The sequence below is a fragment of the Nicotiana attenuata genome, unplaced genomic scaffold (assembly GCF_001879085.1).
Source record: "Nicotiana attenuata strain UT unplaced genomic scaffold, NIATTr2, whole genome shotgun sequence".
NCBI classification, from domain to species: Eukaryota; Viridiplantae; Streptophyta; class Magnoliopsida; order Solanales; family Solanaceae; genus Nicotiana; species Nicotiana attenuata.
In genome coordinates this window covers 17,187-42,288 of record NW_017672700.1, presented here as the reverse complement: position 1 = coordinate 42,288, position 25,102 = coordinate 17,187, and the positions used below count along the sequence as shown (strand labels likewise).

At 36.4% G+C, this 25,102-nt stretch overlaps 2 protein-coding genes and 1 pseudogene across 2 annotated transcripts; all 3 read left to right on the top strand.

Moving 5' to 3' along the window:
• LOC109214171 overlaps window positions 1-1,275 on the top strand; it is a 2,946-nt pseudogene extending 1,671 nt beyond the window's left edge.
• A 3,138-nt stretch (window positions 1,276-4,413) lies between these two features.
• LOC109214170 (CRIB domain-containing protein RIC4-like) lies at window positions 4,414-6,766 on the top strand. Its single transcript, XM_019378061.1, has 3 exons — window positions 4,414-4,645; window positions 5,512-5,655; window positions 6,393-6,766. Exons 1-3 carry the CDS (start codon window positions 4,516-4,518, stop codon window positions 6,632-6,634), a joined length of 516 nt encoding a protein of 171 aa, XP_019233606.1. The 5' UTR covers window positions 4,414-4,515; the 3' UTR covers window positions 6,635-6,766.
• A 2,266-nt stretch (window positions 6,767-9,032) lies between these two features.
• Window positions 9,033-13,577, top strand: LOC109214177 (V-type proton ATPase subunit e1-like). Its single transcript, XM_019378069.1, has 4 exons — window positions 9,033-9,183; window positions 9,275-9,410; window positions 10,492-10,539; window positions 13,043-13,577. Exons 2-4 carry the CDS (start codon window positions 9,313-9,315, stop codon window positions 13,107-13,109), a joined length of 213 nt encoding a protein of 70 aa, XP_019233614.1. The 5' UTR covers window positions 9,033-9,183; window positions 9,275-9,312; the 3' UTR covers window positions 13,110-13,577.
• The last annotated feature ends 11,525 nt before the right edge of the window (window positions 13,578-25,102 follow it).

The window sequence follows — 25,102 nt, the reverse complement described above, 5'->3', positions numbered from 1 at the left end:
CCCCCCCCCCCCCCCCATGTTATTTGTCCCATGCTCCAGATGTCTAGCCTTGGGCATGCTAGGGGGTACTATAGTGTCTCACTACAGCTGAGCGACTAACTTTTGAGGTTGAGTTAAGCGCGAGGTCTATTTTCTTAGCACATGATTCGAAATATAGTGATAATGTTAGTCGTGTAATAAAGCATGCATGTTTAATGCATATTTTCACTCGGTTAGCTGTTTAACTTAGCACCTAGGGAATCCGATCTGCGTTAAAGCTAGATCTGTATTATCTGACTAACTGTCATATGATATTTGTGCTTTTTTTGTGCAGTTCATCTCCAGGTGACTATGCCTATAATAGTGAATATTATCAAAGTACTACGACCCCTCACACTCAAAGTAGTGAACGTACTCTTAACGACAATGATTCTTTGACTCCATATGCTGCAGCCAACACCAATACATACCAATATCTTGGCCCCAAGTTTGCAAATTCATTCTTATCAGAGACATGGATTCTCATGAGAAGAAACTTTATAAACATCCGACGTACCCCTGAACTTTTTCTTTCTAGGCTTGTTGTGCTAACAGTCATGGGAATTATGATGGCAACTATGTTTATACATCCAAAAGAAAACCTACAGGGGATAACGAATCGCCTAAGTTTCTTCATCTTCACAGTTTGTCTGTTTTTCTTTTCGTCTAATGATGCTGTCCCGGCTTTCATTCAAGAACGTTTCATCTTTGTCCGCGAGACATCTCACAACAAGTATAGAGCCTCTTCTTACACAATTGCAGGTCTAGTCACTTACCTTCCTTTCTTAGCTGTTCAAGCTGCAGTTTATGCACTCATTGTTTGGTTTGCACAATCGCTTCGCGGACCATTTATATACTTCTTGATTGTTCTATACATGTCACTTTTGTCCACAAATTCTTTTTTTTGTTTTTGTGAGTTCAGTAGTACCAAATTACATATTAGGATATGCTGCTGTTATTGCTTTCACTGCTTTGTTCTTCTTGTTTTGTGGCTATTTTTTAAATAGCCATGACATGCCATCATATTGGAAATGGATGAATTATATTTCAACTATGAGTTATCCATATGAAGGGCTACTTATGAATCAGTTTCAGACATTACAAACTTTTGGAAAGAATGTAACTGGCAATGGAATCTTGAAATCACTCAATATTTCTCAAGTTGAAAGCAAGAAGTGGGAAAAGATATATATGATGTTGACATGGGCTATTTTATACAGAGTCCTCCGATTCTTTTCGAAGAACCAGAGGACGTGAACTGCCACGACTAGAAGCAGTTAGAGGCGGATCCAGGATTTTTAAGACTGCGATGCGAAGTACAATTGCAACCATTACTCTTTTTTAACAATTGATGTGAGCTTCGTATATTTTTTGATATTCTTAACAATATAAATATAGTTTCAAGCTAGCAAAATTATTTCGAAAATAGTGAATAATCTTCTCGGAATCAGATTATTGGACTGAATTGTAAGTGTAGGCGGATTTAGAGTATGTTTTACGAGTTTAACCAAACACATTACTTGATTTGACTTGTGTATATACACAAAAAAAAATGTCTACATATAATAAAATCGCACACATTATGAATTTGTTGACTCCAAATTTTAAATTTACATATGTACTACAGACTTTATAATTCGTTATCTATTCAATATAATGAACTATTATAATAATATGTACTCCTAATGTTTAGTGCTAATTAAATAAGTTCACATTGGTTTAAAGGTTAACAATAACAAACTCAGTATGATCCCAACAGGTGGGGTTTGGGGAGGGTAGTCTGTATGCGGGCCTTACCCCTACCTAATGCAGGTAGAGAGGCTGTTTCCAATAGACCCTCGACTCAGGAAGGGCAAGAAGAAGAAGAGGAAAGCAAGGAAGGAAGAAAGAAGGAAGAGAAAAGAAAAAGGGAGAGATAAAGGATAAGTAGTAATAATAGCAACATGGAATACAATACCTGAGGCGAACAAGACCACATAACGTAATAAAAATCTCAGAATATGAAGGGACATGCATGCTACTAAAATTATCGGTGAACAACTAAAAAACTACCCACTAACCTTCTACCTTAATCCTCTACCTCCACACCCTCCTTTCAAGGGTCATGTCCTCAGTGAGCTGAAGTAGCGCCATGTCCTGTCTAATCACCTGTTTAAAGGGTTTTTTTTAAATATATCTTTTAGCATGAAACTGTATTGAAGAGAGTAATCAGCCTCATATAGGGTACTCAAAGCAATTTAACATTGAATGTTTATATCAAAAAGCACTCAAGCGATTATCAAAGTTAGCGATAGATTTAGGATTTGAAGGTAGCAGGAGCACATGAACGGATTGGTCAACCAGTGCTCCCATCGAACCTTTGATCTTGGGGTTCTAAGCAAAATATATGACCGTTTTCGACATATATTGATTTTTTTTTACAAAAGTTAACGAAGTTAGGTGACCCCTATACTCAATACATAGGTCCGCCTCTGATCAAAGTCAAAACTATGTTGTACGAGAGATATCGGGTTCAAGCTCCCAAAATGAAGACCCTTTCAATTAAGGAGCACTTTTCCTCATTTTATTCCACGCAAATTCAAATTAATCAAAACAATGAGCTTTAAATACTAACCACAACACACTCGCTGATTCTTCAACATCAGTTGGTCGGACCTCTACTTAGTTTCACCCAAGCTTCATCCTTATCATGGAGGAATGATTATAAACAAGAAATAAATATGGTGCAAATGACAATTGTTTAGTTAGAGAAAAAGCCTACCTAAAAGGAGCAACCAAATTTAGAAGGAAGTGAAAAAGAGGGAAAATTAAAGAACACTCAATTCCACTTCTGGTGTTCAATAAGTATCAAAGTACACCAAACTCTTTGACTTTCTTTACTTTTTGTGAAAATGAAGAAATACTCGTGGCTATTTTGAATCATATTATATATAAAATCCCTTTGGATTCACTCTTTCCCATGCAATGTGATTGGAAGAGTTGGGAATGAGTAGGTTCATTTAGGATTACTAAACTAAAAAAAGAGATTGTAGAAGTATCATTAAGGATGACTTGATATGTCCCACTTAAACCAAACTCAATAAATTCTCAATATCTTAAAGATAATCTTTTTTCCATTCCGCGTCCGATATTTATTTTAGGTCAGACTAATTCGAATTCACATACGAAATCCAATTTTTGAGGGTACAATTTATCCGACCAAAAGGCAATTTCATTCTAAGACTTTAACACAAAATGTCTAGTTAAGAATGAAGAAGTGTACCTACCACTTCATCGCGACCGCAAAATTTGATAGTTTAAGTTAACTATTTTGGGTCTTGACAGAAATATATATTTTTGAAATAGTGCAACTATCTAAAGTCCTTTTGAAAAATTTAAAAAAAAAATTGCAAATAAATTCTATAATGTTAGAGCAATCAAGTAAGTATATTAATTACCTTTTTATCTTTTTAATGTCTAAGTTTACTTTAATGGTCAAAATTGGCCAATTATGGGATGATAGTTACCAATAAAATTTAAGACTTATTAGAAGAAGAAGAAGAATACTAAAAACTTATTACACAAAAGACAAAAATAGAGTCAAATAATTAAATTTTAGTTGCAGATGACTAGATAGATTTTAAAATTTATGGTCAAATTATATAATATGTTCAAAACCAAAGTTTGCTTTTGTTAGTTAATTCGTGACTAGTTGAGTATAAACCTTTGACCAAAGTCATCGTAGGATGACCGAGCTAGTTAAATTAATTAAAAAAATATAATATTAATAATGTGATAAAAAAAGATTTACAATATCAAGTCACTTAAAAAATATAAGTAACCATCTGGATAACTATAGTTAGTAACCTAAAAAACAAGGCAGGTTACTTACTAAAATAAATTAAATTGCGCTAATAGTATAAAAATTCTTAATAATATCAACATATATAAAAATTCTTTATAATATTGTCAACACATATAAGTTAAATTCTATTGATATATATTACGAATACTTTTGTTATAGGAATGCTCATGGGCGGATCTAGAGTGTTACGTATGAGTTAATATGAATCTAATAGTTTTTGTTTAGATCTTGTATATGTATTAAAAAATTCGCTAAATATTTATAAATGTTTGACTATGAACTAACCCACTTATTATTTATTTTAATTTAGAATCGCTATATATAAAAAATAATAAATTTCAAATACTAAATCCACCTCCGAAAATATTTTTATCTGGCCAATATTGAGCATGAGTTGCACAGTTTAACCAACTTATATATATCCACTCTTTTAAGTTTCTAACCCACTCCATCATTTTCATATATTCTCTTAATAATAATGCCACCAACCTAACCTGCTTTAATATTTGGTGTGTCTTACATTTCTATAACCTAAATCATTCTAACTTATTCTTAAAGCCAGTTTCTAACACATATCATTAATATAACTCTCTCTCTTTATATCTCTTCCTATTTTTGTGATTTATATGCTATAATTCACTGTTGATAGAAATATGAAGGAAAAATCAATAGAGAAGTTTTTTATGTTGCCATTTTCTATAGTGTGTGGTTCTGAGTCAAGTATTGCAGTGAGTACCACTAGCCAACCTGGGAAAAGAAAGACTAATCCAACTGAGAAATCAAGTATGGCTCTCTTCCCCTTATGTCTCACATATATTTGGGAGATTTTTAAAAATAGCCAGATTTACAACTGGTCGTTCAAAAATAGCCCAATTTCAAAAGTAATCGAAATTTAGCCACTTTTTATGTAAAGATAAATCTGAGCGAAAACACTGTTCAAAACCCGGAAAATACTCCAGTATATTATGCTGGAGTTCCAGCATAAGTATACTTGAACTCCAGCATATTATATTGGAGTTCCAGGATAGTATGCTGGAACTCCAGCATAATATGATGGAGTTCCAGCATAAGTACACTAGAACTCCAGCATAATATACTGGAGTTCCAGCAAGTATAATGGTCCAGTATAATATACTGGAGTTTGGAGCACCAGTGCTCCAGTCTCCAGTATATTATACTGGAGTCAGCAAAGTACCGGGTCCAGCATAATATGCTGGAGTTCATACACAAGTGCACCGAACTCCAGTATATTACGCTGGACCGGTCTCTATTGCAGCAAAACGGTGGCTATTTTTCATTGACTTGGTAAACGCTGGCTATTTTTGATTGACCAGTCCGAAAACTGGCTATACCGTGCTGTTTTCTATGTTCTGTGTCAAAAATATTGAGTTCCTATAAACTTAAATACTTATATTCTCCATCCGCCACTACTGATGTCTAAGTAAGGTTAATCCTACCAATTGTAAGATGAGTATTTGTGTTTCTTTAACTATGGTTTAGTGATAAGAGTGTTTTAGAAAACGTATGTTATATATTTATTGGGTTGGTGTAAACACCAAGACGATATTTTCAATTGCTTTTGTTGTGCCTCTGTATTGTTATTCTTTTCTGTGTTTGACATTGTTAATTTGGGTGCTGACTTATTCAAGAAAGCCAAGAAGGAGAAGGAGAAGAGAGCTCATCAAGTGTAAAGATGAAGAGCTTTTGGGGATTTTTGGCCATGACAAGACCAACATTTTCACAAAATATTCAAAGATTGAAAATTCATTTCAAAGGTTTCTCCCAATTATTTGGTAAATATCCATTGCCCATACTTTATATTTGTAAGATTTCAATCTCATCCAATAATTCTCTTTTACCTTTCCTCCCACATTCATACAAAAGCAAAATAAAAAACATGCAGAGCAATGTACGTATATTGTCTTTTTCTTAGTTAAGATTATCTTAAACTATATAAAAACACTAACCGTTTGGTAGTAAGTATAAGAATAATTAATGTTGAATCGGGTATATTAGTACTGCTAGTATTATAAATGTTGGGATTAGTTATGTTGTTATCCACTGTTTGATTTGGTGTATTAGAGCATTACATAATTTCTAAAAGGAATAGTTGTATATAAAATTACTCTCCATATTCTTTAACTTTTTACACTATTTTTTCCATGTCCAAAACGTACAAAGAAAAGAGAGAGAGCAACATCATTTTTATAAACTATGGCGAAAAGTCTTTGGAATAGGTTTTGAGGGGTAATTATGTCTTTAACCATATTTATGCAAGTATTAAAAACTTTGCATTGCTAATAGCATAGTTTGCTATGCATTAACTATACATACGATAATACCAAATTGAATATATAACTAATACAAGTATTAGTAGTAATATATAGGTTGAAAAAATGTACACAAGAAATTAGTAATGCACGCTTGCATTGTTTTTTTTAATATCTCCTACCAAACGACCGACACGCCGCCCAATGTATTCATTTAAATTTTTTTATTCCTTATAATTTGCTTCTTTTTTCTTTTGTAGTGCACAAAGAAGAGGCAGAAGAAGTGGAAATGAAGATAGAAATAGGGTATCCAACAGATGTAAAGCATGTAACACACATAGGGTGGGATGGATCAACAACAATTAACCCTATCAAAGGATGGGAAAATTTGAAAACTCCTCAATTAATTTCTTTTCCTTCAATTTCCATTAAACAATTTGAACATGCTATGGCTGCCCAAGCTGGTGGACCTGTAGATGTGAATAACAACCATTGTGCTTGACTTTAATATTTTTATTTGTAATTTCATCTTGTTTTTCATTTCAGTTTATATTCTTTTGGGATTGTGTGTGTGAAAATTAGATTGTATATATATTGTTAAAATTAGTAAAGAAACTTCTTTTCCTTTTGGAAATACCAAATACTTTGTAAAATATATGTCATTGGAGATCAAATCTATCTTTATCTTTATCAACTACCACAACTGACCACCCCACCACCATCAACAACCACAATCAACACTGCCAATCATTATAACCTACCACCACCAACCCACCACCTTCGTCAGTCACAACTATTACCACCACCCGCCCCGTTAGTCATCACCACCAATAACTATCATATTATAAAAATCTATATATTTTATTAATAGAATATTAGATTAGTTATTTCATTTGAATTTTAAGTTTATTAATTTTCAAATAAAAATAAATTTTATACATTCAGATATTAAAAATCAAACAGTCTTAATTATTTCTATTCAGATCTTAATACACATCTTAATTTATCCAGATATGTATTCAGATTCAGATGTGTTAATCTTAATACCCATCTTAATATTCAGATGTGTATTCAAATTAAGGCGTCTTAATATTAAAAAAAACAAATAGGCCTAAATTTGCCTTGTTAACTAAATCAAAAAAAAGATTTAACGCATAAACCTTTTTAAGGAAATAGATCAAATTTGACATTGAACAATGCCAATCTCTACTCTCTGTTTTTAACTCTATTTTTATTTTTTCTGATTCTTCCACTAACGTAATAATTTATATTCTTCTCAAACACAACTTCCTTGTTCCATTAGGTAATAAAACTAATGGATGGTAAACAAATTTATAAGGATTGAAATTATACACCTTATAACATTTGCATTATCAATTTATTTTAACATGTTATCTAACATTATTTACTCTAGTTTTAGGTTAACGATCAGATTTTTAATAAGCAAATTAAAAGTGCACATAGATTAATCTCAATTTATATAAAGCATCCTTCTCATTTGTAAAATGACATATTTGCATAACCTTTGCTCAACATAAAGTAGAATTTAATAAAATAGAAATAAAATTTAAGAAACATTTTCTTTAATAAGATTATATTCAGGTTTGGTCACCAAAGTCATCAAAAAATAAAAAGAATGAATACACGAACAAAATATCGTTGAATATATCACTTGCTTCTACTGATTATTTATTTGTGCTAAATATTTTCACAAAGATACTATCCTCATCCGCCAAATGAAATAAACTTGAAAAACAATAAGAGAAAAAGAAGACAGAGATCTAGTGTGTGTGTGTGTGTATGTAGGCACCATAGCGAGCCAAAAGCTGATTGAGAAGCAGAACAATGGCTTTCTGAGATGCCTGGGTTTTTACTGTTAGATCCTCTCTAAACTATACATAGTAAAACAGACAGCAATTAACGAGACATCATTCATGGTACCTCAAAGAGGTTTCATAATTCGTGGCCAATTGTGTCTGAGGAGGATCTGTCTTTAGGGTTTCCACTTCCCATTACTTATATACCCACACACACACCAAATTGTTGGGCTTTAATTGTTGCCATTCTATGAAAATTTAACATAGAAATGACACTAGGTAGCCACTCTAAAGGGGTGCTATTTAGGAATTAGTCTGTGCGTCCTGAATTTTAATTTTTCAATTCAAATTTTCAAGACAAAAAGGTCATAAGTTGGATTTTTAGTTTAAAATTTCAGGACAAAATAAATACTGGCTAATCTCTAAATAGTATCACTGAGAATGGCTATCTGTCCACTTGCCCCGAGATTTAATAAACCTAGAAGAATTAACCCCATATATATATATATATATATATATATATATATATATATATATATATATATATATATATATATTATGAGATAGACAAGGATATTCATCGACTGAGATATCCCATGGGATAGTTAATTCCACCAGTTTAGTATAAAATCTATCCTACCTCTAGCTAATACTCACAAGCAAATATGGGAGAAATACAATCTCATATTCTATCATCGAATTAAAATCCTTATTTCGGTAACCAAACGACCCCTAATTGTATATATTATGTATATCGGCTAGATAAACAATGAATCTGATTGGTTATTTGTGTAAAGATCCTAATTCTATTAGGTCCCACCGGTCCATAAAAGGCTCTAAAATGGGGCAAGTGCACAGATAGCCACTTTCAAGGATACTATTTAGAAATTAGCCAGTGCCGAAATTTTAAATTAAAATCCTAATTTCAGGAAAATCCAGGTTATTTTTGTCCTAAAAAATTAAACAGAAAAATTGAAATTCAGAACGCACCGGTTAATTTCTAAATAGCAGCCCTTAAGAGTGGCTATCTGTTATCATTTCTACCTCTTAAAATTCAAAGGAAGCCCAAGTGTTCATACAGCTGGCCCAAACACAACTCTGGCCTGGCCCACAATCCAACTCTAGTTGGCGTCAAATCGATCTATCGTTAGATCAAGCAACTGTTATTAACAGAAATTCAACACAAAATATCCCCATTTTTGTAGAATTCAATCTCAAATCGCAATATCTACAGGTATTAATATTAATTTCAGCTCAAAAAGCTTTTTTTTTTTTATAATTTTCTCCATCGAACGACCAATTTTGACTTGAAATTATTGTTGCAGAATACAGAATTGTTTTTTCAGTGTGAGATCGGACGAACATGGGGTTTTTAGTGACGACTCTAATTTTTGTTGCGATTGGAGTTATTGCATCTTTATGTGCCAGAATTTGCTGCAATAGAGGACCTTCTACTAATCTGTACGGTCAATTGTTCCCTTTGTCTTTGTTTCATTCGGATTTGCTTATCATAATTCCCTTAGGGCTCGTTGTGTTTATTGTGTATGAAAAAAAGAGAAAATCTTTGCATAGAACTCTGAGTTATTAATACAAAATGCTTGAGTTTTTGTTTAAAACTCTGAATTATTGATGCAGCTTTGCATTACTAATATAGTTTTGGGTTTAACTTCATTGTATATTGTAATTCCTTTAGGGCTTGTTTGGTTTGTTGTATGAGAAAATAGAAATTTGGCGTATATATAGCAAATTTGTTGCAATCCTTTGATGGCGGTATCTTAGAGGGTGTTTGCGTATATAAACACTTTTTAGCTTATCTACGCATTTGGTAAACGCTAAAGTGCTTATAATCCAATCAGCCAAAAGCTATAAGTTGGTCGCTTACCAACTTATGGCTTTTTAGCTTATAACACTTTTGGTTTGAGTTTTGACAAAGCTTTTTACTATTTTATCCAAACACTCCAATTGTTTATTATCAATTTCAGCACTTTATAAAATCACTTCAGCACTTAAATGTGTTTCTCAACACTTAGTACTTATCAGCTACTTTTAATCAGCTAATCCAAATAGATTCTTAGAGGAATTAGTGTTAGTTTTGTCCTTTGTGTTATGCTTCATTAGTACAATCAGCTATTCTCATTATCACTTCTCTCTTTCCTTTATATACTTATACTAACTGTATGTCTTTAGTCTAGGGCTTCTTTGTTTTCTAGTCTTTGATCCATATCCAGGTCATTGACTATGTCAGATGCTAGATAGTGATTATCTAATTTTATCACTACTCTCTAGCATGAAGATTTTGATAGTTATTTTAGAAATTTTATTAAATTGACTCGTATTGTATTTCATGATTCAGGCATTTCAGATAACAAAGTAAGCACGTGAAATTGAACCTGAAAATGCAAATTGTGATTTTTGTCGGGCCGCTGCTTATTTTTCTTGAGTTTATATTGAGCTCTCCAGGCTTCAATAGATGATGTATTAAATTTTATTCAAGCATCTTTTGATCTCTGTCTGTAGTAGCTAACTGAATTTTGTGATGCAGGTTACACATGACACTGATCATCACCGCTACAGTATGCTGCTGGATGATGTGAGTTTGCTTCTCTCTCTCTCTCTCTCTCTCTCTCTCACACACACACACACACACACACACGCGCGCGCGCGCGCACACGCTCGCACGACCAAATGTGTAAGTAAAGCAGAACAAGACATAATGTAGATACTTTATCTCTCAAAAGGACTTGTAAAAGAAACTCTCTCTCTCAATTCACGGCAGCATGAGTTCATTTGTTTGACTTGAAGCCAGGTGTTAGTAAAATGTTTTCCTGAATTTGCTTCGTCACGTTTCCCGTATTTAATCTTTTGATGTCAAAGAGGTTGCATAAAATAGAGAATTACTTACCAATCAAAAAATAAAAATAAAAGATAAAAAACAGAGCAATTACATATGCAAAGTATGGGTATAACCTGTAAGAATACCTTTTTGCTGAGGAATCCATGTTTTGCTCTGCTTGTTGAATGTATTGCTTGTGTTGTCAAGCAGTGTATTGCTTGTGCTGTCAAATCTGCTTGACTTCTGCATAAAGTATGAAATGGGCTGTCATTTGTTAGTTTGTCCACTGGAATATTAAAGGAAGCTAATCCATTTGAAGAATTGGCTGGCTCTGTGATAGAGCCAAGTAATCAATAATCAGAACTTCGAAGTTACATGATTGTTGTCCCATAATCTTTGTGAGAGGATTTAGATGATGATCGACTTCCTAGGATGAACTTGGATGTTGGTTTTTGGGATATATATATATATATATATATATAAAAGCAATTGTGTGCTAAATATCTGAATCCACTAAAATCTAAAGATATTGCAGTTATTCCTTTCTTTGAATATTTTCCAAGGCTTAGCTGGGTTTGTTGTTGTTGTCGTTGTTGTTAAGTTTTCCCTGATCAGGATGCTCGTAATAAAAGCTAAAGTTTGAAATTATCTAGTTGATTTGACAAAACTCTTCATTTGTATTGTCAAACAATCATGGTCTTGTGAGTTCTAGCTTCACAAATCCCATAGATATTCTGTCCTAAATTAATTGGTAACTTCTTATAGATGAAACATAGAATCGCTTCTTCTTGAAATCGCTGAGGTGTAGATTGCTATATCTGTTCCATACTTTTGGAGTTCCTCATTCTGGAAAGTAAGAAATGTGATGGAATTTCTTTACATGTGAACTTATGTGACTAAGTGTTGAAGATCTCCCTCCTCCTTGCAACATCATTATTTCCCTCTCTTAATTGACAGATGAATGTGTTGGTAAGATTTTCAATGTTGTCTCTTGAGGGTTCATTATTGTAGTAATTTTCTTCTCAAGGATCATGGGGGTATCCACTACTTTTTCTTTATTCTGCTTTGCCTCTCTCTATGGACACGAATCAAGTTCAATGTTTTTTTCTGTTGTTTTGATGCTTGTCTCATGACTTAGCTGACTGGGAACTGCCCTTCTATCTCTCGCTCGCCTGCTCCCTCCCTCCTCTCCTCCTGTTTTGTATGTGGGGATATTGGGTGATAATGATCTGGTAGGGAAGCTGATGTGTGGCGTATCGTGGAGCGACTAGCATTCATTATTTATTTACTCTTTGTTGGAAGTTGGAGAAGTTATGCTTTCACTAATATTATTTTGGTTAAATCTACAGAACTCCATTTAGTATTCTCTGTGAAAATCCTTATAGTCTCTCTAAATGGACCCCTAACTTTTACTAAGCTTATTCCTTTTTTCTTTGATAAGGTAATTAATTTTATTAACATTTGTGGGAGAATCCCATGTACATGCCATATACCAAAAAAGAGAACCTACACCAAAATATGGTTCTCAACAAACGTGATACAAGTAGGGACCTCATGAGTACACCAAAAAGAACTACTAGAAAGAAAAGACTACTTTGCAATTTTATAAACTCTTGTTCCACCCCGTCAAATGCCTTTCTATTTCTCTCTTTCCAAATAAAGCACATGATTGCTAAGCTTATTCCTTAAAGAAATATTCATTCTCCTTCATGAATGCAATAATTATTTGCCACGTTATCTTCTTAATGCATAGAAACAACTGTGCTCCATCAATTGTCAATGGCCAGAATATTACTTTGCATCCTCAGTCCTGCATTGTTAAAAAAGATTTATGTATTTTTGGACCATTTTCCTTCATTAACCAAAAACGATTCTGTTGGTGTGTGATTGAATTATAAGAGAGAGTCATCACTTTGAGGATATGTTTGCTAGTTCTGCTGCCCTACAGGGAGCAGAGAGTGCTACTTTTGCTTTTGTCTTTGATAAGCTTCCTTAGTTTTGCAGGCTTGCACCTAATTATCACTTGACAAGGAACTTGTTTATAGTTCCTATTTTGATTTGCCATCAATGATACTGGGTTGTCACTTAAATTAGTGTGATGTTGGAATAATAAAACTTACACCAATATTCCTGGATTGAGGTGTAATAATAGTAGTAGTAGATGTTGTAAGTAATTTTCTAGCCATTTTCGTTGTTAAATTGGATCTATCAGTTGATACTGAGAAGAAAATCCACTGTTTCTGTGTTTTTTTGTGGATAGGTGGGCAATCGTGTACCTTGCACAGTTGAAACCACTCATCGTTCCAGTTTTGAGTGAAGGAGAATAAGATGCTCTTGGAAACTCAGGTTTGTCGATTTGAGTGAAGCGAAATACTAGTGGCATGCTGAAGTCATATTTGTATCACTATTTATGTGCTTATCGTTGATGCAAGACAAATTTGATTTCATTTTTTTGTATAATATTCACAACTTATTTTCTAGTTATATATCATCTTAGAGTGTCTTGTCTGAGCTTTGACTGCATAAAGCATCTTGAAAGAACACTATAAGATGGCGATGTAACTGGCTATCTCTTTGCCTCATTTTGGCAAGAAACAATAAGCGTTCGGAAGCTATTGCGTTCCCTTTTTACCAACGCATTTGTCAGTGAGAATTCATATAGTCGAGCTCATCTTGTTTGGGATTGAGGCGTTATTGTTGTTGTTGTATTTGTTTAAACTCTTGGTCATGGACGGAGCATTTCAACTTTTACGTGCAAGATGTACTGCAATTTTATGGATGTGTTAAAATTAAAACTTTTCTTCTTTTTTTAGTCTTGCTCCCAGAGAACTTTGTTTCTGTTAAACAATGACTATAATAGTTTAACAGTAGTTGCAAGAGTGAATGAAAAAAGAATGAAAAAACGAACAGGAGGGGTCCATTTGTTGTAACTTTTTAGTACACAAATGATCTGCTATTATTAAAATAATTTATATGTCTGCTCTCTTTAAAGAAGACAAAACCGAAAAAAATTAAAATTGGTCATCTGTTCAAACTAGAGCTCCTAAGAAAGTTAGAAAACGAGTGGAAACCGCCGCAACCTAAAAACTTTTTGATAGTTTTTCATTAATTAGCTTGGACAGTTTAGACACAAAGTTGATGACTTGAGAATGAAATGATGTGGATTAGATAAGGAGATTTGTCAGCCATTTGAAATCAAAGCTTACTCATGACTGTTGAAAAGAGGAAAAGAAAAGAAAATTCTGTCCAGATTTGTCACCCCACAAACACGGGCTTCAAAGCTGGTATCAGGAGTTTCCAGGAACCATATTGTTGAAAACAATGTTGGGGGTCCTTGGGGACAGGTGAGAATCCTCAGGAATTTATGTGAAAATGGCACAGATTAGTCAGTTTTCGGACTGGTAATCGAAAAATATCTTTAATAATAATGTGTTCTGAATTAACGTGCATTTTTTTTATTCACATTAAATTCGGAGTGAAATAATACATATATCGCTTATTACGTGTGCATTGTTTATGTAGAAACATATACGGTAACTAAATGCTTGACCACCTTAATTAAATGTTTTTTTGTTCAAATCCCAAGTATGGAAAAAAATTCTATAGGAATGCTTCCCGCTTTAATAAGCCTCATGAGACACTAGTTCAAATTAGTCGAGCCCTAATACTAGACAGATAAAAGGGTAAATTTGTAAATTGTGAAGGAATCACGTCATGGATGCATATATGGATCAGCATTTACTCGGTGAAAAGAAGGAAAGCACATGAAGTACTAAACGGAATAGGTATTAATTTGGTAATGGTTGGAGCGGCAAACTCGAATTCGGCAAAAATCTAATTTTTGGTAGTACAAGGGAGAATTGGCCCAAAAATTGGATGGGGGTTGATGGGTTCTCAATGTCTTCACCTTATGTTTCTTGTGTTTTGATGATCTAACAAACTTACTGTTAAAAACCAGATAGGGAACTTGACTCACTTGGTACACATTTCAAATGGACGAAGTTCAGTCTGAACTCCAGCTAATGAGCTACTACAAAGATGAATACGACAGGGACCTGATCCCTTGGTGCTCTCTGACAGAAGTACAAGTCAATAGCTGGAACGCAATTGTAGAGAGTGACTACCTGCTACTGTTCACGCAACAGTGCAACAGTCATTTCCCATTGAAGAGGCTTGTACTAAGAATTGACATAATCCTTGTGATGTCTTTGGTAGTATAATAACATGATGCAAGGCACAAGATATTCACTCGAGCATTTAGTGATATTCTCTCAAGCATTAAAAGAGTCAATCCAGCATTAAAGTCACTAGTGTGTCAAGAACAAGAAGACAACTCCACTAAAGGATTAGTTTCACAATAAGTCTATGTGTATCCGTAGTTGAGTTGTAATCTTGTTATTTGCTCTTCATTGTAACTCCTATCTTGCTTTCTTAGAAGCTGTGTTTTAGGAAACCCAAAAATTCACAAACCTTCTAAGTTTGTGTTGTGACTAGAGTTAGTCATAAGTTAAAGTCTTTGTAACTAGTTAGTGACAAAGTGGCTTGTGGTAAGTGTACTACAAGGTAGTTGAGTTAAAGTCTTTGTAATAGAGTCATTACAAAGTGGCTTGTAATAGTGTGATTACAAGTTAGTGAAGTTGAAAGCCTACAAGTGTAGGTCGTGGTTTTTGTCCCCTCGAGTGGGATTTTTCCACTAAAAATCCCGTGTCTCATTTACTTACTGTTTCATTAGCATTCTCAGTGGAAACTTGTAGAGGACCAGGTTCTCTATAGTTTGATGGACTCATAAAAACTAACAATTGGTATCAGAGCAGGTTCTTTCTAAAAGGTTAACACCTAGAAAGGATCTCAATGGCTGCTCCACCCAACCTTGAGGAAGGACAATCAACCTACAGACCTCCTAGATTCAATGGTTAGTACTACGGCTGGTGGAAGACTCGTATGCATGATTTTATAATGGCTGAAGACTCAGAATTCTGGGACATCATCTGTGACGGTCCACACGTTCATATGAAGAAACTTGGAGAAACTGGACCAATGGTGCCGAAAGACAGAAAATAGTACAGTGATATTGACAGAAAAGCCGTAGAAAAGAACTATCGTGCCAAGAAAATCTTGGTATATGGTATATGACCTGATGAGTACAACAGAGTCTCATCCTGTGATTCTGCCAAAGAAATATGAGAAGCATTGCAAACCGCACACGAATGAACTACTCAGGTTAAACATTACAAGATTGTAAAGAAAATTCTCAGTGTTCTACCTGGCTCCTGGGAGAGTAAGGTGAATGCCATCACTGAAGCTAAAGATTTACAAATCTAACCATGGATGAGCTGATTGGTAATATGAAGACATACGAGATGAAAAGAAAGAAAGACAGTGAAAGGAGAGAGCCAAAGAAGGAAACGAATCTGGTGCTCAAGGCTGAAAACAGTGACTCAAGTGAAGAAGATAGTGATATGGCCTATATTACTAAAAGGTTTCAAAAGATGGTTAGAAGAAATGGTGGTATACCAAAGAGGGGCAGTTCAAGTAAAGCAAGGAACAATGATCTCTGTCACAAGTGCGGAAAGCTAGGGCATTTCATCAAAGACTGTTCACTTCTGAAACAGGAGCAATACAAACAAAACTTTGACAAAGTAGCGAAAAGGAACCCGGTGCCAGACAAACGATTCAGTCGAAAAAGTGCAGCTGCCAATATTGTGAAGCAGGCTCTTGCTGCTTGGGGAGACTCCTCCAGCGAATCAGAAAGGGAACCAGATGCAGAAAACAACTCCATGATGGCAGTAGAAACTGAAGCAACGAAATATGACTCACTGTTTGCACTGATGGCTCAGTCTGACGATGATGAAGAGGATGAAGATGATGAGGTAAATTTCAGGGATGTTCAGAGAAATCTGAAATCCTACTCTTCTAAGAAGTTAAGGTCATTAGGAAATGTTCTAATTGATGCATATTATAGTCTTATTAATGATAAGGAGACCTTGACCATAGAGCTAGGAGATGCTGAACAATCTAGAGATGACCTGGTGGTCTGTGTAGTGGATCTAAATGAGACCATAGCTAATCTTGAAAAAGAAAAGGAGGAATTGAATGAAAAAATAAGTAGTGTAGAAAATGAGAGAGATAATTTGATAGTAGTGGTTGTTGATTTGAAGGAAACCATAGAAGGCTTTAGCAATGAAAAGCACACTCTAGAAGAGAAAATTGCTGCTACTGAGCAAGAGAGGGATGACATTTTAGTAATAATCACTGACTAGAGGAAACTATTGAGAGACTCAAATCAGAACTTAGGCCTGCAAGTATTGAGAAAGGGAAAGAAGTAGCCAGTGAGTCACACATCAAGCTTGAAATGGAATTGAATGATGTTAAAACTAGTCTATGTGGTGAACTTGAGAAAAATAGGCAGCTTCAAGCTGAACTAAAAAGGGTAAAAATGGATCTTGAGAAATCTCTCAAGTGGACCTGGTCCTCTAATGCTGTTACTGCCATGTACTTCAACAATAGTGAAAACAGGCAGGGAATCGGGTTTCAAAAAGAGAAAACTCCTTACAACCCTCACAGCAAGTATGTCACAGTTCCTGATAACTGGCTTTGTACCCACTGTGGGAACAATGGGCACTTCAAAGAAAATTGCCAAGCTGTAACGACCCGGTCGTTCGTTCTGAGAGTTATAGCCCCGTTTACTCCATTTCTGTTTCTTTATGTGTTGTTCAGCTGTGTCGAGTTGTATCGAGTTGGTAGGTTTGGGTTCGGAGTAGTTTTGGAGTGAGATGATCACTTAGTGTCTTAGTTAGAAAGCTAAGTTAGAAAAGTCAACCGGAAGTTGACTTATGAGTAATCGAATTCGGATTTGTATTTTTATGATTCGGTTAGCTTCGTTGGGTGATTTTAGACTTAGGAGTGTGTCCAGAATGTAATTTGGAGGTCGTGGTAGAATTAGGCTTGAATTGGCGAAAGTTAGGAGTTTAGAAGTTCTTAGGCTTGAATTCGAGGTTGACTTGGTGTTTTGGTGTTGTTTTGGGTGTTCCGAAGGTTCGACTAAGTTTGGGAAGTGATATATGACTTGTTGGAATTATTGGTTGAGGTCCCGAGGCCTCGGGTGAGTTTCGGAGAGGTTTGGGTTGTGTTGCGCTCGTTTTTCTTATGTTTCGACGCCGTTTCTTCAAGCATAAATGATATCATATTGAACAAATGAGCTCCGATCTCTTTTTTGATTGAAGCATTAGATCCTTATCGTAATTACGGACCCGTATCAAAAAGAATCATCGAATTTGGACATCGTATGAGGATTTTATTGTCATTTTACTAAGAATTAGGTTGCTAGAATTTTCAGATTAATTACAAAATTGCCACCGACGGCGTATTTAAAAATCTGCACTATTTGCAAATATTAAAACCTACATATGTCATTCATTATAAGGTCAATTGAGTGATTCAAAAGCCTAACTTGCCTAGAATTTCACAAGGAATCCATTGGAGGCATAAAATATGAGTTTCGGGATCGTTTGGCATGAGAAACGAGGCAGAATAGCTGGCAGGAAAATATGTAAAACTAGGGTTTGTTCATTCGGTGATATTTTGAGTTGGGGATCTCGGATTTGGGCGATTTTGGAGGCAATTTTCACCATAGGGATTGGGGTAAGTGCTCTTTACTCGGTTTGGTTATATTTCATGAATCCATCTTCATTTTTGGGATTTGATTGATGATTTCAAAGTGAAATTGAGGGAGTTCGGGTTTGAGTATTGGAGAGTTTTACGTGAGGATTTGAGGGACCAAACGGAGTTCGATTTTGATAAATTTTATATGGTTAGACTCGGGAGAGGACGAGGGTTCTGCCATTTTTGACTGAATTCGAGACGTGTGCCTGGGGGCCGGATGTTGGCCAATTTCGGATTTTTGGCCTATTTATGTAGTTTTTCTGTTGGAATTCGATTCTTTAGCCCATGTTGATAGTATTATTCTGATTTTGGTTAGACTCGGAGCTTTTGGAGACCGAGTCCAGAGACGAGGGCATCCCAAAGTAGGATTTTACGCGGTTAAGTTAAAGTAACAATTTTAACTCTGGCTTTGAGGGTATAAACCCGGAGAAATTGATATCATGTGATTGTTTGGTGGTGATACTCACGCTAGGTGACGGGCGTGTGGGTGTGCACCGCAAGGGATTGAGACTTGGTCCGTCCCGTAAGGCCTAATAGCTATTATCTGTGGTTATGTGTTTACTTATTTTTGAACTTGCTTGCCTTCATGTTAGAGATCATGTTTAGGCTTTATTCATGCTCATATTAATTGTACTCGGTCATAAAAATTATTGTAATTGTTTACCTCAGTCTCTATTATTTGCTAATATGCTGTGATACTTGATGTGGGCTGTGTTCCCTTATTTGTTGATGATGGTGAGGCTAGTGAGGTACATGATTGAGTGAGGCCGAGGGCTTGGGTGTGAGGATATTAATACCATAGCGCGTGAGTTGTCCGTGTAGCACGTGAGTTGACCGTGCGGGTCCAGGTATTGATACCATAGCGCGTGAGTTGTCCGCGTAGCACATGAGTTGACCGTGCGGATCCAGGTATTGATATGATGGCACGTGAGTTGTCCGTGCTTAGCGCTTGGGCTTTGGGAGCCCCTCCGGAGTCTGTGCACACCCCCAATGAGTGCAGAGTGTTGAGTGTATTGAGTGTTGAGTGCCGAGTGCGAGTGATGAGTGATGAGTGATGGAGTGACACTGCTGTGAGGTTGCATTTACTTTTGCTGTTGCTGGATTTATCTGTTAAATTTCTTTGTGGCATTTACCGAGTTATGGAATTTACCTGTTTATTTCTGTTTACTTTTAAATTGTGAAAATAAATAATTGGACTGTTTTACTTAGCTCGTCACTACTGCTCAGTTCCTTAGTTATTTCTGTTACTACTGAGGTGGTTGTACTCATACTACACCCTGCACTTTATGTGCGGATCCAGGTGAGTTAGAGCGCGGGGATCGTTGGGTTCAGGCTGGCTATCTATGGAGATTGCAAGGTAGCTGCTAGTGTCCGCAGGACCTTGTTACTCCTTTTATCATTTCTTCTTTGGACAGTTAGATAGTTTATATATCTTAGTTTATAGTATTAGACGCTCATGACTTAGTGACACCCCGATATTTGGGACTCGTTTTCGTATTTTATATTATTTATATTTAGAGTTGGTTTAGTTTATCAGGAATTAAATTATTAGAAATGTTTTATTAAATTCTTATTATAAAATTAGTAGTAATATTTTGGGAATAGGCTTGCCTTGTAACACGATAGGCGCCATCACGGCCATGCTTAGATTTTGGGTCATGACACAGGCCGGGTTTCAATCTGTTCAGAAAAACAAATTGTTTTCTGACAAAGTGACCACTAAAAAGGGACCAGGTACCACTCGCAAAAATCGCATATTGCCTGCATGGACTAGAAAGGCTCTTATTCACCCTTTTCCTCATTACAAGGGACCCAAACTAGTTTGGGTTCCAAAATCTAACCCATAATTGAGATGTGTAGGGAACAGTGAGAGAAAGCGGATTGCAATGGATCATGGACAGTGGATGCTCAAAGTAAATGACTGGAAACACCATGGATTTTCTCTCATTGAAAGCCCTGCAAGGAGGGGATGTACCCTTTGGAAATGGAAAGAAGGGGTACATTCTAGGTATCTGGAAGAAAACAAGGTAGAAGTTCGTGTCCAAGCTGGTGATATGAGCTGCTTGAATGTAGTTGATAATGATTCGAAGACTTGGCATAAAGGATTGGGGGCATACAAGTGTCTCACTTCTGGATAAGTTGATGAAGAAGGACCTGGTCCATGGTCTGTCAAATTCAAAAATCAAAGAACACGGATTGTGCAATGTATGTGCTAGAGGAAAACATGTGAGATCATCCTTTAAGCCCAAAAAGGGATGTCATCACACCGAAACCTTTTGAACTCCTTCATGTCAATTTGTGTAGTCCTATGAGAACACTGAGCAGGAGTGAAAAGAGGTATATCTTTGTGATTGAGGATGACTACTCAAGATTCACTTGGACATTGTTTCTAAGGACAAAAGATGAGACTCCGAGGTATGTGTGACCTTTGTCAAGAAAATCCAGTTGAAGATGGGATTGAAAGTAGCTTACATCAGATCTGACCCTGGAACAAAATTTGACTACGCAAGGACTCCACAGCAAAATGGTGTTGTTGAGAGAAAGAACAAAACTATGGAAAACATGGCACTAACAATGTTCACTGTTAGTGGAATAGCAAAAATTTCTGGGCAGAGGCAATAAATACTGCGTGCTACTTGATGAACATGTGCATGATCAGATCTCTCCTGAACAAAATCCCGTATGAGTTGCTGACTGGAAGGAAACCCAAGCTGACTCACCTAAGAACATTTGGGTACAAATGCTATGTTCTCAACAATAGAAAGGATCATCTTGGTAAATTTGATGCTAAGAGTGATGAAGGAATATTTCTGGGGTATTCTTCTCAAAGTAAAGCTTACAAGATATACAACAAGCGGACACTATGTATGGAAGAAAGTAGTCATGAGCTGTTCGACAAGACTCCTTCTAACAAGGGAGGAAACAGTAATGATCAAGATAATGAACCACTTTTTGTTCCTGGGAGATATCTGATGTTTCAAATGGCAAGGGTAATATGAAGAGTCAGATGAAGGAGACAGGTAAAGACAATGAAACTTCTTCCTTCACTTCTCAAAAGGAACCTGGTACTTTGATTATTATCAACTAAAGCTGAAGAAAGAGTTGGAGATGTAGTGCAAGAGACTTCACAAGTAGCAGAACAAGAAGTGCAGGGAAACACACTCAGTTCCTCTACAAATTAAAATCTCAGCTCCCGTGAGGAAATTCACCATTTTGAAGGAAACAAAGTTATCTGGCGGTCAAGATGAGCACATCTGGAATGACTCATTCGATTAGTTCATCTCATGGGATACGAGGAAATACAGCCCAACGGTTCTCTCAACAGCTGAAACAGACGCTCTTAACTTGGAAAGGAACCTGGTCCATCAAGAGGATCAAACTTATTGATGTCTACATTTGTCTCAAAAAATAATGTAAGGGGGACTTATCTGTATGAGACTTTGTTGCACCGGAACATCAAGTTGCAGATATCTTTACCAAAGGCATTAAGCGAGGAACATTTTGAAAGAAACAGGGTGAAGCTGAGGATGTTGAAGCCTAATTGAGAACCGGATACCTCATCAATTGGCTATGAAAATCTCTTTCAGGTAAAACTAGCTAAAGTGTTTTCTGGCCAAGCCTAACTCACATCGATACCGTTGCAGGTAAACACACATGACGATCATAAAAGCTAAAGGTACAATGATGAACTGAGAAAGAAGAGCTGCTAAAATCTTTTTCAAACCGTTCGAGCATCAGGTTCCTATACCACAGGTTAGTAGTAATGTGTTGTCTTGCATGCTTTCTAAAAAGGGTTAAAAAAATTAATTCAACTGCCACATCATCCGACTTTTCAACGTCTGCATGTCATGTCTTGTCTTTCAAATCCCTTCACCTCCTCTGCACGATAACATTTTCCCACAAACCTACCGCCGGTTTCAAAACCCTTCAGAACCCGTTTCGCTCTCTTCTCATCATTAGCTCTTCTTCCCATAAAACTCTCTTTCTTTCTCACAGCAAGTCATGAACCTTCATCTTTTGTGTATCCCTGTGATCCTCTCTTCATTTCTTTTTCACTCAACTTCCTTACCAAATCCTCCTACAATGGCAATCGCACGATCGCTCCCTTCTTCCACCATTAACACCACTCTCACTCCCTCATCATCCTTAAAATCATCACCAAAAATTCACTCTTCCACTTTTCCCAATTCTACTGCACCCACACCTGGTCCCTCCTCTCTTCCTATTGTCTTTTCTTCTCTATCAAACTCTGTCTTCCTTCCATGTGTTGAAAACCCCATGTATTCTCATTCCTCTGATCTCACCAAAGAACACCAAGGAAGTGTTCCCTCCCAAGTGTTAGAGGTCTCTTAGGATGATCCTGATCAGTATCTGAACTCCTCCATTTTAGACTCAGTGGCTCTCACAGAGTCACCAGAAAAGGAAGCAGCACACAATATCATGGCTATTGCTGCTGAGAGTCTGTCGAAAGAAGGAACCTATCCATTGTCTGAGTATCATGGGGAAGATACTCCATTATTAGGCGATGAAAGAATCAAGGTACCCTTCGAGTCTCTAGTCCATGAAACAGTCACAGAAAAACCTGTTGAAGGACCTGATTCTCTTCCAGATAAATCAACTTAGGAACCTCTTGTTTATCCTAAACCCTTATAATTCTCTTCCAAGTCACGCACTTCCAGGTTACAGCAGAAAGAGGCTCTCGAGTCTACCTTGCAGAAAGGTAAGAGGAGTGTCAAAACAAAAAGGAAGAGATCGATGAAACAAGGGGAGTTTGTGACTAACAAAAGTATTCCAGTGGCTGAGGTTGACAAGGATGCTCTAGAAGAACCTAGTTCCTTAGTGATGGGATCTATAAAAATCCAGAAGTCTGTAGATGGAGCTTCCGGTGAAGCTATTGAAAAACAAAGTGAAACATTCATGAAGGGGAGTAGTAAGTCTAAGAAGAGTATAGCTGAGCAGGCTATGTCTGAAGGAGATACTGTGGGGTTTGTAAGTTGGAAAGGAAAATCTGTTGAAGAATCTAGAAAACAAAAATGGGAAACTGTAGGGGAACCTGGTTCTCTGAAGACCGTACCTAGTGACAGTGGTCTTTGGCAGGAGAGATTGAGAACTCAGAAAGTCTTGTGGGGTCGTATGTTTGATCCGGCAATCTCAGAGATGGCAGGTATGAGGCAAATTCCGGAGATAGTGGAATTTCAGCAATGGGAGCACTTGTTTCAGGAGAACATGCCTATAGTGTACGAAGATGCGGTACAAAATTTCTACGCATCTCTTTTCACTATTGAGGGGGACCACATCTATGTGCTAGTAAATGGAGTAGACATTGTACTTGATGCTTCAGCATTGGGGAAGGTTCTCAAAATTCCATGTGAAGGAATGTCCTCTGTCAAAGGTGTATGTGGTGCTAATTTTAGGAGAGCTATCGTGAAAGAGCAAGCTATTCAGAAGGGGGAACAGGTTCATAAGAAAGTGCTACTTCCTGAGTATCAGCTTTTCTTTGAGCTGGTTAATAAGGTGCTTTTACCTCGCTCTGAGAGGCGGTATATTGCTACAAAGTCTGATATGGTTCTAATGGAAGCTCTTGATGAGTTTGTCCCGATCAACCTGCCAGCAATCATGATAGATCATATGCAAAAGGTGGCAAACTTTAAAGGTGGGAATCATGGGCTTCCATATGGATTCCTCATTACTCAAATGTTTAAGTTTTACAAGATTCCCTTGGGTAATCCCAGAGTGGGCACACACAAGCAAACCTTCTCTAAAACCACTCTGGAAGAATGCGAGTGTGTAGAAAAGGTTGGTGGAAACATTTCGACTATTTCTCAGCTGATCAATGCTCAAAATGTTGCGTCTGAAGAGATTAGACGGTTGAGGGCTCAGAACGCCATACTGGAAACTCAGCTTAGTCAAGCTGTTAAAGGACCCGACCTCATTAATCCCATAAATGAAGAAGTTGACCGCTTGACAAAAGAAAATGATAAGCTTCGCGCACAACTGCTTGAGGAGCAACTGTCTGCAAATGCCCGACTGGACCTGGTTCTAAAAACACTTGCTGCTCTCCTCCCCCAGCCTTCCTCTTCTAAGTGCCCCTTAGATTCCTCCCAGTGACCAATCATCTTATGTTATGATATTTTGTGGCTGTTGTTTCTATTTTTTGTTTATTCTTTTGCTGATGGCATGCTGGATTTCACTATTACTGCTCCTGTTTTGCTTAGTCCATTGTTCATATCAGTGAAACAGCTCCTGTTTTTTCTTGTACATTGTTGTTTTTCTTTGGCTTCTCTTTTCTATCATATTGTGTGCATATATGTGGCATGAGTTGGCTGTGCTGGACTTCTTTATGCTATTTGCCTGCTTGTGTATTTTTAATGATGCCAAAAGGGGGAAGATTGTTGAAATGGGGGACCTAATTAAGGGGGAATCAAAAGCAAAAAGTCAGGGGGAACATGGTGACCAATTGATTGAAACAGGGGATCTGATTGAGGAGAAACTTTGGGTAGTTTGTGGTACCTCATATGGTTATTTATGCTCTAAACAGATACTATCAATGCCTAAGTTTGTCATCATCAAAAAGGGGGAAATTGATGGGTTCTCAATGTCTTCACCTTATGTTTCTTGTGTTTTGATGATCTAACAAACTTACTGTTAAGAACCAGAT

Bases quoted from the DNA above. Each gene is read 5' to 3' on its own strand.
- LOC109214177 (XM_019378069.1), top strand. From the start codon at position 9,313: ATGGGGTTTTTAGTGACGACTCTAATTTTTGTTGCGATTGGAGTTATT. The intron at 9,411-10,491 runs GTACGGTCAATT...TTTGTGATGCAG, and splicing joins AGAGGACCTTCTACTAATCT to GTTACACATGACACTGATCA. The intron at 10,540-13,042 runs GTGAGTTTGCTT...TTTTGTGGATAG, and splicing joins ACAGTATGCTGCTGGATGAT to GTGGGCAATCGTGTACCTTG.
- LOC109214170 (XM_019378061.1), top strand. From the start codon at position 4,516: ATGAAGGAAAAATCAATAGAGAAGTTTTTTATGTTGCCATTTTCTATA. The intron at 4,646-5,511 runs GTATGGCTCTCT...GACTTATTCAAG, and splicing joins TAATCCAACTGAGAAATCAA to AAAGCCAAGAAGGAGAAGGA. The intron at 5,656-6,392 runs GTAAATATCCAT...TTTCTTTTGTAG, and splicing joins AGGTTTCTCCCAATTATTTG to TGCACAAAGAAGAGGCAGAA.